This window comes from Poecilia latipinna, unplaced genomic scaffold (assembly GCF_001443285.1).
Source record: "Poecilia latipinna isolate Pla-1442-1.1 unplaced genomic scaffold, P_latipinna-1.0 Scaffold816, whole genome shotgun sequence".
Lineage (NCBI taxonomy): Eukaryota > Metazoa > Chordata > Actinopteri > Cyprinodontiformes > Poeciliidae > Poecilia > Poecilia latipinna.
Genome location: NW_015113432.1, coordinates 85,983 through 100,947, shown reverse-complemented (window position 1 = coordinate 100,947; position 14,965 = coordinate 85,983). Strand labels below are relative to the sequence as shown.

The 14,965-nt window shown below is 37.2% G+C and overlaps 2 protein-coding genes across 5 annotated transcripts in view; one reads left to right on the top strand and one right to left on the bottom strand.

The window, feature by feature from the left end:
* Positions 1-1,062: 1,062 nt before the first annotated feature.
* Positions 1,063-11,543, bottom strand: LOC106956415 (periphilin-1-like). The gene is made up of 7 exons (XM_015047239.1): positions 11,076-11,543; positions 10,193-10,234; positions 9,976-10,079; positions 9,626-9,873; positions 7,652-7,710; positions 2,292-2,429; positions 1,063-1,500 (listed from the first exon to the last, which is right to left on the bottom strand). Exons 1-7 carry the CDS (start codon positions 11,133-11,135, stop codon positions 1,312-1,314), a joined length of 840 nt encoding a protein of 279 aa, XP_014902725.1. The 5' UTR covers positions 11,136-11,543; the 3' UTR covers positions 1,063-1,311.
* A 1,222-nt stretch (positions 11,544-12,765) lies between these two features.
* The window catches only part of LOC106956424 (receptor-type tyrosine-protein phosphatase V-like), an 11,109-nt gene continuing 8,909 nt past the window's right edge, over positions 12,766-14,965 (top strand). The window contains exons 1-6 of one of the 4 annotated variants that reach the window (XM_015047253.1): positions 12,766-13,108; positions 13,355-13,443; positions 13,792-13,891; positions 13,979-14,072; positions 14,174-14,250; positions 14,365-14,499. In XM_015047253.1, coding sequence (XP_014902739.1) covers positions 13,439-13,443; positions 13,792-13,891; positions 13,979-14,072; positions 14,174-14,250; positions 14,365-14,499 — 411 coding nt within the window. In that variant the 5' untranslated portion in view covers positions 12,766-13,108; positions 13,355-13,438. The remainder of the gene's footprint in view (positions 13,109-13,354; positions 13,444-13,791; positions 13,892-13,978; positions 14,073-14,173; positions 14,251-14,364; positions 14,500-14,965) is intronic. The other 3 variants (XM_015047251.1, XM_015047252.1, XM_015047254.1) reach the window with 3 other exon arrangements.

The following is a 14,965-nucleotide window of genomic DNA, read 5'->3' as shown; positions in this document are numbered from 1 at the left end:
GTGTCTACCAAACACCAATATGATACTAATAAAACTTTTAAAAAAGGATCATTGCCATGTATATATACTTGGAAACATAGTTATCTAAGATTGTGTATATGGTCTACACACTCCTGATGAGTCTGTTTTTCTAAACTTTAGATTTAGCACCAACACATTAATTTGGTAACGCAAAGATTGACCTCTTTGGTATGAATGCCAGGCGTCATGTTAGGAGGAAACCAGGCACAGCTCATCACCAGGGCAATACCATCACTTCAGTGAAGCATGGTAGTGGCAGCATCATAGTATGGATAACTGATAAGCTAGTCAGGATAGAGGGAAAGATGAATGCAGCAATGTACAGAGACATTCTGGATAAAACCCTGCTGCAGTGCGTTCTTGATCTCAAGCTGGGGTGACATTTTTCAGCAGGACAACGACCAAAAAGACATGACCAAGATCTCAAAAAAAGAGGCTTCAGAACCACTTTGTGAATGTTCTGAAGAGGCCAAGCCAGAGTCCACACTTGTAGCTGATTAATCCGCTCTGGGAAGATCCAGAAATGGCTTCACCGACAGCTCCTATCCAAACTGATGGATTAAGTACTGACGAGAATGGGTTAAACTGCCTAAAGATATATGTACTAAACTTGTGGCATCATATTTAAAAGAAAAAAAAAAAACTTGAGGTTATAATTGCTGCCAAAGGTGGATCAACAAAGCATTAAGTAAAAGATGTGATTACTTATGTAAATTTGATTGATTTTCTTTTTTTATTAAATTTAGATAAATCTGAAACTTTTTTACCATGTTGGGGTATCTGTGTGAAATTTCGAGGAAAGTAATTAACTTAATGCAATTTGGAATGTGGCAAAAGTGAAGTGTTGTGAATACTTTCCAGATGCACCGAATCTTATCTAAGAGCTGCATGTATGCTGGTCACCATTTGACCTATTTGCCCGCTTTTAGATATGACCTAAAAAGTTTCTAAAAATATTTGACCCCGTGCAACAGCTTAAATGCTGCAAAGAAACTATAAAAGTATAATGAAAATAGAGAAGTGAGAATAAACTACATCAGACACAGTTCTCCAGTTTTAGTGCATTTCAAGCAAAATGACCAGTGTATTTATTTTACAATCACATTAAAGTGGTCAGCATTAAATCTTAATTTCCTAATAGAATTAGTCTGGAAACTTAAAACATGTCAGGCAGCATATAATAACCTGTCAGAACATTACTCATGAAAAAAAGATATATCAAAATCAAAAAAAGATGTACCCCGTCCGATAAAATGTCAAAAAAAGAAAAAAGAGAGAGAATCTCTGTTGCTAAAGAAGTTCCTGGAGTTCCCTGGAGTCATAGTCCTCAATAAATTTCTCCATGGCATCCACACAGCGTTTGCCAATGTCCCGGAGGTTCTCCTGCAGTGACGACTGGATGGGACGCTCCAGGGATGGATCCTTTGCAATTAGCATCTTTGCTACCAGGCCGAACATTTCACACTCCTGGTAGTAAACCTGAAAGGCAAAAATATTCAGGGCTTTAGGGCAAAGGAACCAGTGCTAGAGGACACACAAAAACAGAGGAGAAAAAATGAATTAAATTATTTTGCCAAGAAAAAAACTCTCTTCTTCATGTATTATTACTGAAAGTATAATCCTGCAGTCTGTTCACAAGAATAGTCTTTGCAGCAACTACTGTGGACATTTTTGCATCTGCATCCATCGCCAGCCTCACATTTTATCGCTGCAGTGCTTCTATATCTCTGCAACCATGGAGATATGAAAAAAAAGGAACCAAAGCATCTTCTCCATCAAGTGGGTGGAAACACAAGTACAGTCTCTGACATAAACAGAGAGCTGATGAGCACAGCCTCATGTGATGTCTGTCACATTGAAGGCAACATTAAAGCACGTGCGGAGTCTCTTGTGAGACAGGTGAGCCTGTCATGCTTCTTTTTGATCGATTTGAAAACAAAGAGCATGAAAGAAAAACACTCTCAGTCATGTTAAACTGTGAACAAGGCCTTCGTTGCCAGGCTTGGCAAAAAAAAAAAAAGAAAAAAAAAAAGCCAGTAATGACACTTCTGTTGCCTCAGGCTCGGCACTACAAAATTAATGTTTATACTACAGCAAACAAATCTTTTGTTGCCTGTCTCATGTCTCCTAGCGCTTCCTAAGATCTGCACTCTGACATTCTTCCTCTAATCCCCGCTTCTCTTATCTTTGCTCTTTCTCAATCACTTTATAACCATTCCTCTCCCAAGACATGTGGGTGAATTGTTTGTGTAATTACACTCTCCCCCCACCTCATCTATCTCTCTCCTCTTCTGTTGGATGGCTCTGTCTCGTGCTGCCGTCTGGCTCGCAGTTAAAGGGAGCTCCCCATCTCTGCTTCGCTCTCTATGATCTCTCTCTCTGCTTTGGTTTCGCTCATTTTGAAAAACCTGTAAAGAAAGAGGTCAAACAGGACCAAAGCTTTAGGTATTTCACAGTTAGCCAAAATTGTGCCTGTAAACACAGCTTATGATTGATGTGCTAATGAGCATCCTGAAACGTTGCAGCAAAATAAAGTGCAGATTTCACCTGACATACTGTAAATTACAAAGGTTTTCACACTCCTTATCCCTTTTCACATTTTGTCTCAGTACAAACATTTGTGTATTTTGTTGAGATTTTTATTGCCCTCTTTACTTTGATACCTTAAAATTCAGTGCTGTTTGTCATCTTCAAAAGTCATCTGATTTCTAAATGCAGTCAATCAATGTGTAATTTAGTCTCAATATAAATCCAGGTCATCTGGGAAGGTTTCAGAGGTTTCTTAGAAAACATTAGTGAATAAACAATGTCACATGATATAAAGGAATGCTGCAGACAAAACTGTGGAGAAGTTTAGGACAGGTTAGTCTTTAAGAGAATGCCCTAGAGTTAGAATATCTCATGGAGCATATTCAGTCCATCTTCTGAAAATAGAACTGCAAACCTACAAAGACCTGGCTAAACACAGGGTACACTGGAAGATTTGTTTTAAGATTTGAGACTGGCATGGTTCACTCAACTACCATGGAAAATTTTAGATCTCAGTTTAGAGTCATATATTAGAATGGTCCAGTCAAACTTCAGATTTTTTAACACAACCAGAACCTCATTACATGTACGCGTTAATGTCCTTTTTGCTGCTCGCCTTCGCAAGGTGGTCTTAGACTGGTGTGAAGTTAGCTGGATGTTTCCATTGCTTTCAAGTAAATCAAACAACCTGTTAATCCAGATGTAATGAGTCACACTGACTTTTTCAATTTTCAAATAAGCATCAGGTTGGCGATTGTCTCCCTAATTACAAAAAAAAACAACAACAAAAAAACATATGTAACAAACAATAATTATACATTTATAGATATAATAGTGTTGCCATGATTGGCAACCAAAGAACAGAGCTTCATAACACATAAATGCATTTATTGACTTATTATTCTTTGAGGCAATATAATAACTTTTAGGATGGTATTAAGACAGGGAGGTAATATTTTGCAATTATTTATGTAATTATGCTTTTGTATACCAGGACAATGGATTTTTAAATTAGGCAATCAGCTTAAGTGTAGTATCTGACAGAAATACTGAGGAAAACATATTTGCTTTACATAATGCCTCAATTTTTATGCATTCCAGACTAATTGGATAAATTAAAATAATTATGAAAACAAGTTTTTTTTTTTATGATTTGAATGCAAATCCTGTACAGTCACTAACTAAAAGTTTATTGACAACTAAAAGTGGTTCAACAATGAGACACCGCAGGCATTCAGCCTTTTCGCTGTGCCTCTCATTCAAAATTGATGATTATTGTCTCTGTTTTGCATCTCGCCTCACACTCAACAAACCAATTCTGAGAACACAGGACACCTCGACCTAAGAGATCCACCTGCAGATTGCACAGACACAATCTGTAGTAGCATCAATATCCACATACGATTCTGTTTTACATATAAACTTGCACAATTATCCAAATTGGGCTTGATAGGAGATGTCAACCAACCTCTTAGTTTTACACCACTTTCTTGAATCTGAGCTGAAAATAAATTCGGATGCTTTTCCTAACAGATAAATCATCTGTAAATACAGATCATCTAACTCCACTGTCAGCTCTTTCAAGTCCCAAGCGTTTCTCAGTCTTCACCATGTTAAACAGATGATGTACTATATCCTTGGATCGTAATCTCTCGTTTCAATCCTCCTTACTCTTCGTCTCAGATGGTTCTGGTCCAGGTTTCTTCTTGGCTCCATCTGTCCAGAGAATCTTGTTCCAGTACTGTACACCATATTCATAAAGGCCTGCTTTGATTGCAGGCCTTTGTAAAACGCCTCCTCATGAATGTTGAGATGGCATGATGCTTCGAAGCAGATTTCTTTTACCAAGAAAGTAGTTCATTTGTGTTCTTCATGCTAATTTTTCAACCCATCCTCGTATTCACAAAGTTACAGGCATAAAAGGAACTGCAATATGCAAATTCAATATCCAGAATCTTTATCTTATTAATTTGTCGTGAATAGCAACAGAAAAGACTTATCAAGAGAACAAGATTCTCTTGGGTGTACAAGTTTTATAAATCAAGAGTGAGAAAAGAGGAAAAATGTGAAATAATGAAAAATAAACCAATAAATCACCCAGTGATCAAAATGCGATGCTCTTATCAGTGATCAATATGTACATATAGTAAATTGTCCAATTTCTTAAATAATATTAACATTTAATTAAATAAAGGTTAAGTAAATACACTAAATCCCACTCTTCCAGTGAATAACTACCAACAAACTACATGTTCTTTAATATATTTGCAGGGACACTTTACCTCAGTCTAAACTGATATAGACTTGTGTTTACTTCATATTATGTTAGATTCTAAACTACCATAGTGTCATGAAAAATGGGGTGTACCAATAAATCAGTCAGCAGATAAAATAGCCCGAATATCCTACATTTTGAGAAATCTGTGATCAGCCAACACTTGCATGTGAAGCCAATCTAATCCACCCACCCACCAGGTCATGTCTGCACATTTGCAGTTAACAATAGTCACCTCACAGTTGCCAACTCGGCAATATTCTTGCTATGTTTCACTGTCGGTCAAAATCGGACCCATTTTAGATTGGTAATCGGCGACTGGCCAGAAAACTGTAATCAGCTGAGATGCTCCCAGCCTACTTCATGTTGTGAAGTGGGTTCTATTTGAGTGATTTCTTCTTTATTCAACAGGCCAAGCAGTAATCAGGCTGGGTTCTGACAACTGAAAATCAACTTGGATTTCCCCAGAAAATGTGGTTGATTAAGGTTTATTAATGATTTAAGAAGATGATTAGTTTTTTTAGAGAGATTTGTCTTAATAACCGAAATTATAATTTGAAAACTAACTTATATAAGCGTGAAGAAAATCTGTAAAAGGGCAGAAGGTTTTTCAGAGTACTGTACCACCATAAAGGAACATGAATAACATCTTTGGTCAGTTTTATTGTCAACATTTGCTGTATTATTCATACAGGTGTAAGTTATTTTTATTTAACTTAAATCTGCAAAAGCAATTAAAAGCCTAATTAGTGCATCACTAGATTTCTAAATGCAACTTTGATAAAAACCTTATTTTTAAACCAAAGGTCTGTATTTTAGCCACATTTGAGAACATAATCCAAAATGAACTGTGACGGCACATTGAACCATATGTAGGAGCAAATATAAGCTCACCGCAGTAAGTGAAAAAAGAAAAAAAAAAACAGAAGAAAAAGTTAAGCAATAAAAAAGTTTTATATTTTAATAAATATAAAACTAGGAAACATATTCTCCAACTAGAAGCTGCATTTATTGCATCTAAATTTTAATTTAGATGCTACATGAAGTAGGCCGGGAGCAGCTCAGCTGATCTCATTAAAATCTTCTAGTAAGAATGTCACATCTTGATGGTGAAAACAGAAAGAAATCTAATTATGTGAGGACTTCTAACCACCAAACCAATGAGCACTTGATTATGGATGGTTTTCAAGATCTGCATGTTTAATTGAATCAGTCAGATGTTATGTGTATAATTCCAATCCTTTTTTGCCAGTGAAGCAATCTCATTGACTTCTTCAACCAGGGGACCATTAACCATCCCTGCTCATGTGCATTTTCTCTAAAAAGAGACATTTTAGAAAAAGAGAAACAATATCTTCACAAAATATACATTATGAAATATCTCTGTAGTTTAAAAAAGCCTTAGTTCTCATCATTTCAGCCTCACTATAAGCAGCAACCAGCTGCAGCTTATCACGTGCAGCTGCGCGCCACGCTGTGCTCACATCAGCAAAGATAACCATGCAATCCTTTGATTTCAGCCACCTGAGCCGCTTCAATTAAAGCTAAAAAAAACCCCTCTGTGATCTACACTCCTGTCTGGAGAACAAAAAATAAGAATCTGTTAATGCTGTATGGATGCTTGCTGGATGCATAAATTAACAACAATATGAAAGGATAAATATTTAACAATTACAAAATGTAAAGGCTTTTTAGCTTAAAGAAAAAAAATTCTCAGAGTAGGTTGATGATGACAAAAATCAACAATCATATTTATCCGTTAATGACATAATTTGCTACAACATGAATGATAATAACTATTCATTTTCAATATTTGCTGATCCTAGTGTTTAAAGAAAGAATCTTTTTTTATATTTCTGATTTGATCAAATAAAATCAAAATAAAGATAAAACCCTTAACGCACATAAACCTAAGAATACTTTATAACCAAGAGTGAATATATTTCTGAAAAGCATGTAATCAAACTGGCAAAATGTGCCACATTTAATGCCCAGCAGCAAACAGTAACCTTCCACTTCAGGATGTTCACTGACGGTTTAATGTAATTTTTAAGGATATGTTTTACTGGGAGATATCAGTGAATGTTCTCTGAAGGTGTAAAATCTTCAGAGAATATTCATTCAGTACTTCTAATCTTTAGATAACTTTCAGTGAATGTTGCTTCTAAATGCTGTTCCAAATTTCAAAGAAGAATCTTGTGGAAGCTATTAGGAAATGTTCACCAAATATTTTCTAAAGGTTATATTGTAAAAAAATAAATAAACTTTCACTAACCTTAAGAGAACCTTTATGGACTCTTCTCTAAATGTTCCTAAAGATGATCTGCAAGTTTCAAAATGAAGCTGTTTGCGAAGCCTTGCTTTCCAGTTATGTGTAAGCTTTTAGGAAACTTTTTCTGCTGTAATTTTTAACTTGTTCTAACCATGAAGATTTAATTTAGTGGACGTAACAAAGGTTACTTAAAAGTCTACAGAAAATCCTCTGAACAGTGTTTTATCTTGATACTGTTCCAAGGACCGGAGGATAAAACTATCCATAATGTTTGATGAAAACATTCATATTCACAGACCTCCTAATGTTCCCTTTTCAGTTGGGCTTCAGCTCTTAATACTTTTTTTGTATCAGCATTAAATTAGTAGAAGTTTAACAAATAATAAATTAATAACTGTGGTAAAAAATAAAATAAAAATAAAAAAAACATCTTTAGATAAACATCTAGCAGAGAAAAAAAATGGCAATAATTAAAGATGGGTCTCTAAAGGTTTTAATATAAATTTTTAAGTGAATGTGTAAGGATGGAGCAGATTTTTTGCCTGTGAACTTACAGTGATCTGCATGTCCTTGTCTCTGCTGGAAGTGGACCTTGGTAAGACAGGCCTAGAAGCTGGAAGACACACAAACCACAAGGTCAGCTCAGCAGCACAGCAAGAGATTTCACCACACTAAATAAGATAAAACACCTTGCATATTTACAAGTATGTTTTTATTGAACCGATGTTCCACCTCTTGTTAATTTTTTTCCACCGTTGAGATCTGAGATCAATACAGATTTTTGCATGACCTGCCAGCCTTTGCAGTGCTGGAATGCAGTATTCCCATGTAAAGCCGTAGCTTTGTTATGGTTCATTATGTTCTGCGGGTAAATCTCTCCCTCTCTTCATCTTTCACACTCTCATATACACACAAATCAGCGATGAGTCACCATCATCGCACCATCACTCAGGAACACACAAAAAAAACCTGCTCCACACTCACACATGCACAAACACACACCTCCACAGTGCTGCAGTGTGCGCACAAATAAAATGGCTGTGTGCAAGGGAAGATAAAGATACTCAGCACCAGTTTATACCAGCAAAAATCTGATACGTGGATTTTCAGTGTTACAACCATAGAAACATACCACCTTTCTACTGATAAATTGTGAACTCCTACCACTAACAGACCACAAAGATATTGTTAAGAATCTAACAGATGTGTCTCTGGGAAAAAAAGGCAGCACCACACTGTTCAAAAAGGGGGTGGGGGAAGCTGGCCTGCAAGCAGCTCATTTATGACATAATCAATACACTGAGAGCAGGAAAATGTTTCTTTCTGATCAGCTTTATGCAACTCTGGTTTGTTGCTGCTAGAGTTTCTACCTACCTACCAGCAGATACAACAAGCAACTGCCTCCAAATGTCTGTTGCGCAAAGAGCTCAAGAAAACAAGATAAGTTCCTTAACTTGAATACACTTCCATCTAGTGGCAACCCATTATACTGCAATTACTCACATTGGCCTGTTTTAGTGAACGATTTTTTTTCATCCAATGTAAGTTACCAAATAATGGTTTGTAAAACAGGTCAAGGGTATGATGATTTAGTACATTGCAATTGATGTGATATTTCCTATCATAGCATTTGATGATAGGAAATATATTCCAGCTATATTATAAATATATGCATATTATATATACATATGCTGCCTATCCCCACCAAATGTTTCAGGTGAGAGGCGGGGTACACCCTGGACATGTCACCAGTCCATCGCAGGACAACATAGAGACAGACAGGATAACCAACCATGCACGCACAAACTCACACTCACTAAGGGGAATTTAGAGAAACAAAGCAACCTGACAGTCATGTTTTTTGGACTGTGGGAGGAAGGAGGAAGATGGAGTACCCGGAGAGAACCCACGCGTGCACAGGGAGAACATGCAAACTCCACCCAGAAAGACCCCAGGCCGGGAATCGAACCCAGGACCTTCTTGCTGCAAGGCAACAGCAGTTGGCCTCTCTTTCTATCAACTGCGACACTGTGTGGCCCGGTTTTATTATTACTTTGTTATTTTTATAATTAACGTGATTAACATAAATTATTAACTGTAAATGACAGCTTCTTCATGCATTTGCTGCAAAATGAGAAAACTTACAATAACTATGAAGTTCAAGCGTTTCTAAAATGTCTGACAGTGGAAGACAAAACACAGAAACCATTCTGCAATATGTTCAGCCTTCCTGCTATTTGCTGACATCGTCTTCCTACTTTAGCTAGCTGGCAGCCTGAGTGGACAACTGAGATGTCTTTGTAGAAAACACAGTTTCATTTCAGAAGAGCCTTGTCATGTATGGTGGACTCACTGATGCTAAGAAAAGGTAATGGTAAAATAAGATCATTAGAATCACTGGGAAATTTGTTTGTGAATGGAGCTATTATGGGCTGTTTTATGAACAAATTAATACATTTGGTTTTGCAGTGACATATAATTTATGACGTGTGTGACTTTGATTTTGTCCGCTACAAACATAAACCTACTGTTTTGTTTTGAAGGTGAACTTCTCTCAGTGCTCTCTCTCTTCTCGTGATGCTGCTTTTCTCCCTCTTTCTCCTTCGGCCTCTCTTTCTCCCTCTGCTTCTGCTTCTCCTTTTCCTTTTCCTTCAGTGCGAGCAGCCAAGGTTTGGGTGGAGGGTAATCCTTGCGATGGACGTAAGTCCGCTGCTTCAGGTGGTGGTGTTGACTGCTGAAACCAGCTTTGTGAAATGAATGGTGGTCTCCTGGAATACTGCATTATGAAAGTCATTTAAATAAAATTAGGTTGAATTAGTTACAAATATATATGTTATAGATTATATAATAGTTTAATAAATATATTTTTGAGCCTCACCGAGGCTTGTAGACATGCCCTCCAAGCTTTGGTTTGTAAGACCTGGATAGCCATGCTCTAGGTGCAGATGGACTTCTCACTCTTCTGATTGGCCTCTTTTTAATCTATATTGATTAAAAAGAGGAAAGAGTATGTGTGAGGAAAATAATTCCTCACACATACTAAAATTACAGAGTCGTTCAGTGTAAAAAGGTCATTTTGAGTCAACGGGTTATACCTCGGCGGGGGAAGCAGTGCTGCCAGTCAGCCTCTTGTCAGCCTGCAAAGGTAGAAGATGATATTATTAGATTAATGATATTATTATTGTTAATGGTAGGAAACATTTTGATAGGAAATGGATTAAAACGTTTTCACATTTAAACTTCTTTAACATTCAACTTTAAAGATGAAAAACTTTTCATTTCGTTTTCTGACATTAAGATAACATTTATAATTCAAAGAAAAAGTAAAGAGGTACATAAATCATTTAATTTTAGTAGATGAAGAACTGGGGAAACACAATCCTGTGAGAAAACACTGGATTAAAAAACATAAATAAATAGCTTAAAAATAAATCAGTAGGTTTTCTGGGATCTCAAAATGATAAAAATACATAAATAAATAGATTAATAATATTATAGTTTTTATTATTATTGTTCAACTACAAAGCAAAATACCAACAATTATGCAAACAGTGACAATAATTTAAAGTAAATATTTTGTCCTATTATGTGATAAACTATATTTTAAAGCAGTACCAAAGAGCAAAGACCTCACACATGTCATTTATGTGAATTCTGTCAGCGACTTCAAATGTATATATACGCTTTAGATATTTCTACCAATGTTTTAAATCACAAAATAATTCCACCTTTATTAATTAATGCGTATGAAGCTCACTGGCGCCCTCGTGTGATCTTTATTACACCGTCCTTCCTATCATGCACTCCATTAGAGTTGTTGACGTCCTGACCTGACAGAGCCATTAACCACCGCGTTTATTATTACTTTAAAGAGTAAAGGCAGGTCCACAACCTTAAACGCTTCATCACTGTGTACACCCAACAAAGCCAAGCGTTACATGCGTGCCCGTCACTGTATTTATGTATTAATTCATTTACCTTGCTTTCCTGTGTTTCTGGAGCTCGTGCATGGTCCATTTCTGCACGCTCGCGGCTCATTAAGCTCAAGTCCAAACTTTATTTTTTTCCCCGGGAGTCGAGCCGACAGGAAGAAAGTGTGACCTCTCATATTAATCCATCGCAAAAGTGAAACTTATCTATCTCTACCTTCCACTCCCCATAAGTTAACCAAAGGAGGGCATTTCTTTCACCTGAACAAGTTTTTAAAAAAAAAAAGTTCCCCTTCGTGTCCCGTACCTCGCTTTTTCTATCGTTTTATACCCAGGAAAATAATTCGACGCTCGTTACTTCCTTTTTCACCTCTTGCCCAATCAGAGCCAGGCTTCGGTGATACGAGCTTATCAAAAGCGAAACAAGAAGTGGGGAACCGTGCAGAAGGCACGCCACCATGTCCACCATGATCAGCATGTCGTTTGACTTGATTAATGTGTTTTTGTTCCGTTGTCACAGCGTGACCGTGAGGCTGAGAATAAGGGTTTTAAAAGCTGCGGGTGGTGTAGTGTGCTTCCTGAATGTTGTTGGACCGGTTTGTGTTTCTCTGTAATAACTTCTGGAAAGGAGCTCCCAACACTGCAGCTGTTTTTCATGTGCCATGTGCCACAAAGCACGTCTACAAAATAATTACAAGCGTATTTTATCGGCAGTAAAAACTATAAAAAGGTTCTCCAACACTACAGTATTGCGTAGTGTAGTCAATTTTTTGTTTGATTAGCATAACGTCAAGACCAAACCTGTCGGAGTCCAAACTGTGAAGTGGGAGTGGCCAGGTGTAGACTGGGAATCATCAGGCTCGGTGTTCCGGGTCTTTTTAAGCACATGACCTTAATGTAGAAAGCCCTCAGGTTTTACTTTGGTCTATGCAGGTTGTATTTTGGTTTATGTTTTGTGCCATACAGCAGTTCCCCATTTCACAAACATCCACAAAGTATACCACTAGCTTACAAGTGTGCTTATTTGTTGCTTAAGTTTTTTTTTTTTTTTTTTTTTTGATGGAAATACATTTTGTTTAATTGGCTACTAAAACTGATGTGTCCCTTCTTTTTTTGTCATGATCTTACGGGCCAGGATGTGAAGCTGAAAATTAGCTAACAACTCACTCTGCTGCATATTCTTAACTTCCTCAAGAATACAAGAATATGAATACAATCCCCACTGATTTTTGCTTTTTAGGCTTCCTAATTTAACCCTGACCCTTTGTGAAAAATCTGATAACTGGTTGTAGCGTCCTTGGAGCAGATTTTTAATTCAAATTAAACTAAATAGTTTGAGTCCACCAAATTACAGAACTGGTAAAAACAATATTAGTAAAATCACTCACTTATAAAAGGGGAGTAAAGGACAAATGGTTAAATTATAGACAATGATAGGCAAAGTCTTTACACCCATTAAAACATAATACAGGGAATATTTCCAGTTGTTCGTCTGAAAGATTTCAGGCCTCAGCTCGTGAATTACGAGGCATGGTGATGGCAGCATTATGATGAGGGTATCTTTTACTGTGAATTGTTCTAATATGTTGCAGGAAAATATTCTATGTATCTGTATTGCTTCGTTTTACGTTTCTTTTTTTTTAACACCGGCGATGTTTCTATTCATAAACTCAACACACATCTTCCATACAAATTGTCCAGAACAAAGGAAGTTGATGTTTAGGGATTTCCTAGAACTGATGAGATCCCTTTGTTAGACGGAAAGGACTGACTTTTACGTGTGCAAATAAGAGTCAAGGCTTTCACAAACCTCCTTCCCTCCCCTGATGTTTTGTGCTCCTCTCTCCGCCCACCATCCCCACCCATGTTTCGTATAATCGTGCCTCAGGCAGCGTTACCACCACCTGAGAACTTTGAGACAGCCTGGGAAGAGCGGCGGACTCAGATCGCGGTCCTCTCCTTGTGAATGGCTGTTTTTGGGGCCGGTTGACTGACACAAACCTGATGCAGCCACATCAAGCTGCTCTGCTGGTTGATGTCTGGGGTTAAGAACTTGATCGAGCAGGTTTTCTTTCTTGTCAGGTGAGTAGTCAGCTAATTGTTCTCTTTGAATGTCTGGTTTTGCTCCTCCTGCAAAAAAATCTTTCTGTCAAAATGAAGCTCCCACAGGAGAGTATTGCTTTGGACTGGATTATTCATTTTAACATAGAAAAATAATGTTTTATTATCTGGTGTACTTCTGATTAACGGCTAAATGACTCATAATTGGAAAAATTAATCAGTTTTTACTCTTTTCATTTCAAATTTTGGGATTTTTCACACGATCAGCACTGATCTGACGACATATCCAGAGCTTTAAACTCTCCCCACTGAGTTTATACTTAAAGGACAAGACTGTGTTCAGGAAAAGACATGAGGTAAGCTTTACAACAATCTTATTAGGGTTCCAAAAGTTTTCTTAAAATGTTAGGTTTGGGGTATTTTTTTTTTTTTGTATTGTTAATAACAATAAAATGTAAAAGTTCCATTTTAAACAAAATCTTGTTAGTACTGTCGCTTAGTCATAAATTTGGTGCAGATGTGGTAGCAGGGAATTTAAGCAGGTTTAAGAACAGAAAGGAACATATCATCATAGAAACATATCATCCGGTTTATAGTTTTTAACAGAAAAGACGTTCATGAATGAATTTTATTTTTCATCCTTAAGTCTGATTGGGGGAAATATTGCCAGACTTAATTGAATGCATTAAAATTGTTTTTTGAAGGATGGAGACTTTCTCAAGATCACAGATTCTGCAGGACTTTAATTTCCAATGCAGCAAACTGGCATCCAATAACAACCGAGGCTTTAAACAGGCCTTTAGGGTAACTACTACAAAGACAAATGACACTTACATCAAAGTTATGGTTTATAAAGTGTGTATAATCTGTTGCTATGGTGCTGACTCTCAGCAGGAGCTGAATGATGTTGGGAAAGATCTCCCCAGTAGAGCAGGAAGCTTGGGGGCCAACAGAGAAAAAAACAGATACCCTTGCATTTTGCCATGTGAGTGGACAGCATCTCACTTTACTTCCAATTACGATAAGCGTGTCTGTAAATGTTTGACATTTTTTTTTTTTTTTTTTTTTTGTTCCATCTTATTGCAGATGATCACTGTCGGGTGAGGCTTTCAGTTCAAAACCAGAACCCAAATTCTGATTACATCAACGCAAATTTCGTCCCTGTAAGAGCTCTCTCTTGTCCTCATTCCTTGTTTTAATTTGTGTCACTTTTCCCACATCTTCATCTTCACTGGGGTCCCCATCATCACTTTATGTATCCGTTTGTCTGCATTTAGGGTGGTGGATCAGAAAGGGACTTCATCTGCACCCAAGGTCCAATATCCAACACTTTAGCCGACTTCTGGAGGATGGTCTGGGAGCAAAACGTCAGCATAATCATCATGCTGACCGCTCTCAGAGAAAAGAACACAGTGAGATGCTTGTTTGCTTCTACCTCAGGGACATGCTAACTGGTTAACTTAGCCATGCCCAAATTCAAAAACATAAGGAAAACCCCGGTTTGTTTGTTACAAACAAAAAAAGAAATCAACAAAAACATGGTCTTAGTTATTTTAGCAGAAACTCAAACCTGAAACATTCTGTTGGGGGGAGCAATTATGTATCAGGACAAACAAGGAGGGTCTGATTAGTTTCTTTCAGCAGCAGCATCATTTCAGGAAACACTCGCTTGTGTTTTCTGGTTGCCTGCCTCTGTCCTAACTCAATCCACCCACTCACATTAGGCTAACAAGTTGCACCATTATCATGATTGCAAATCCTGCAACCATGAAGGAGCAAAAGAAAGACCCAGACAAAAACAATCTGTGATCCACATTATTTGTTTTAGGCTTTTATAATGGTTCCTAGGCAAAAAAAAAAAAAAAAAAAAAAAAAAAA

Excerpts from the sequence above, each read along its gene's own strand:
- LOC106956415 (XM_015047239.1), bottom strand. The coding sequence starts at position 11,135 with ATGAGCCGCGAGCGTGCAGAAATGGACCATGCACGAGCTCCAGAAACA. Across the intron at positions 10,235-11,075 it reads CAGAAACACAGGAAAGCAAG|GCTGACAAGAGGCTGACTGG; the intron begins GTAAATGAATTA and ends CTACCTTTGCAG. Across the intron at positions 7,711-9,625 it reads TTCACCTTCAAAACAAAACA|CTTCTAGGCCTGTCTTACCA; the intron begins GTAGGTTTATGT and ends TGTGTCTTCCAG.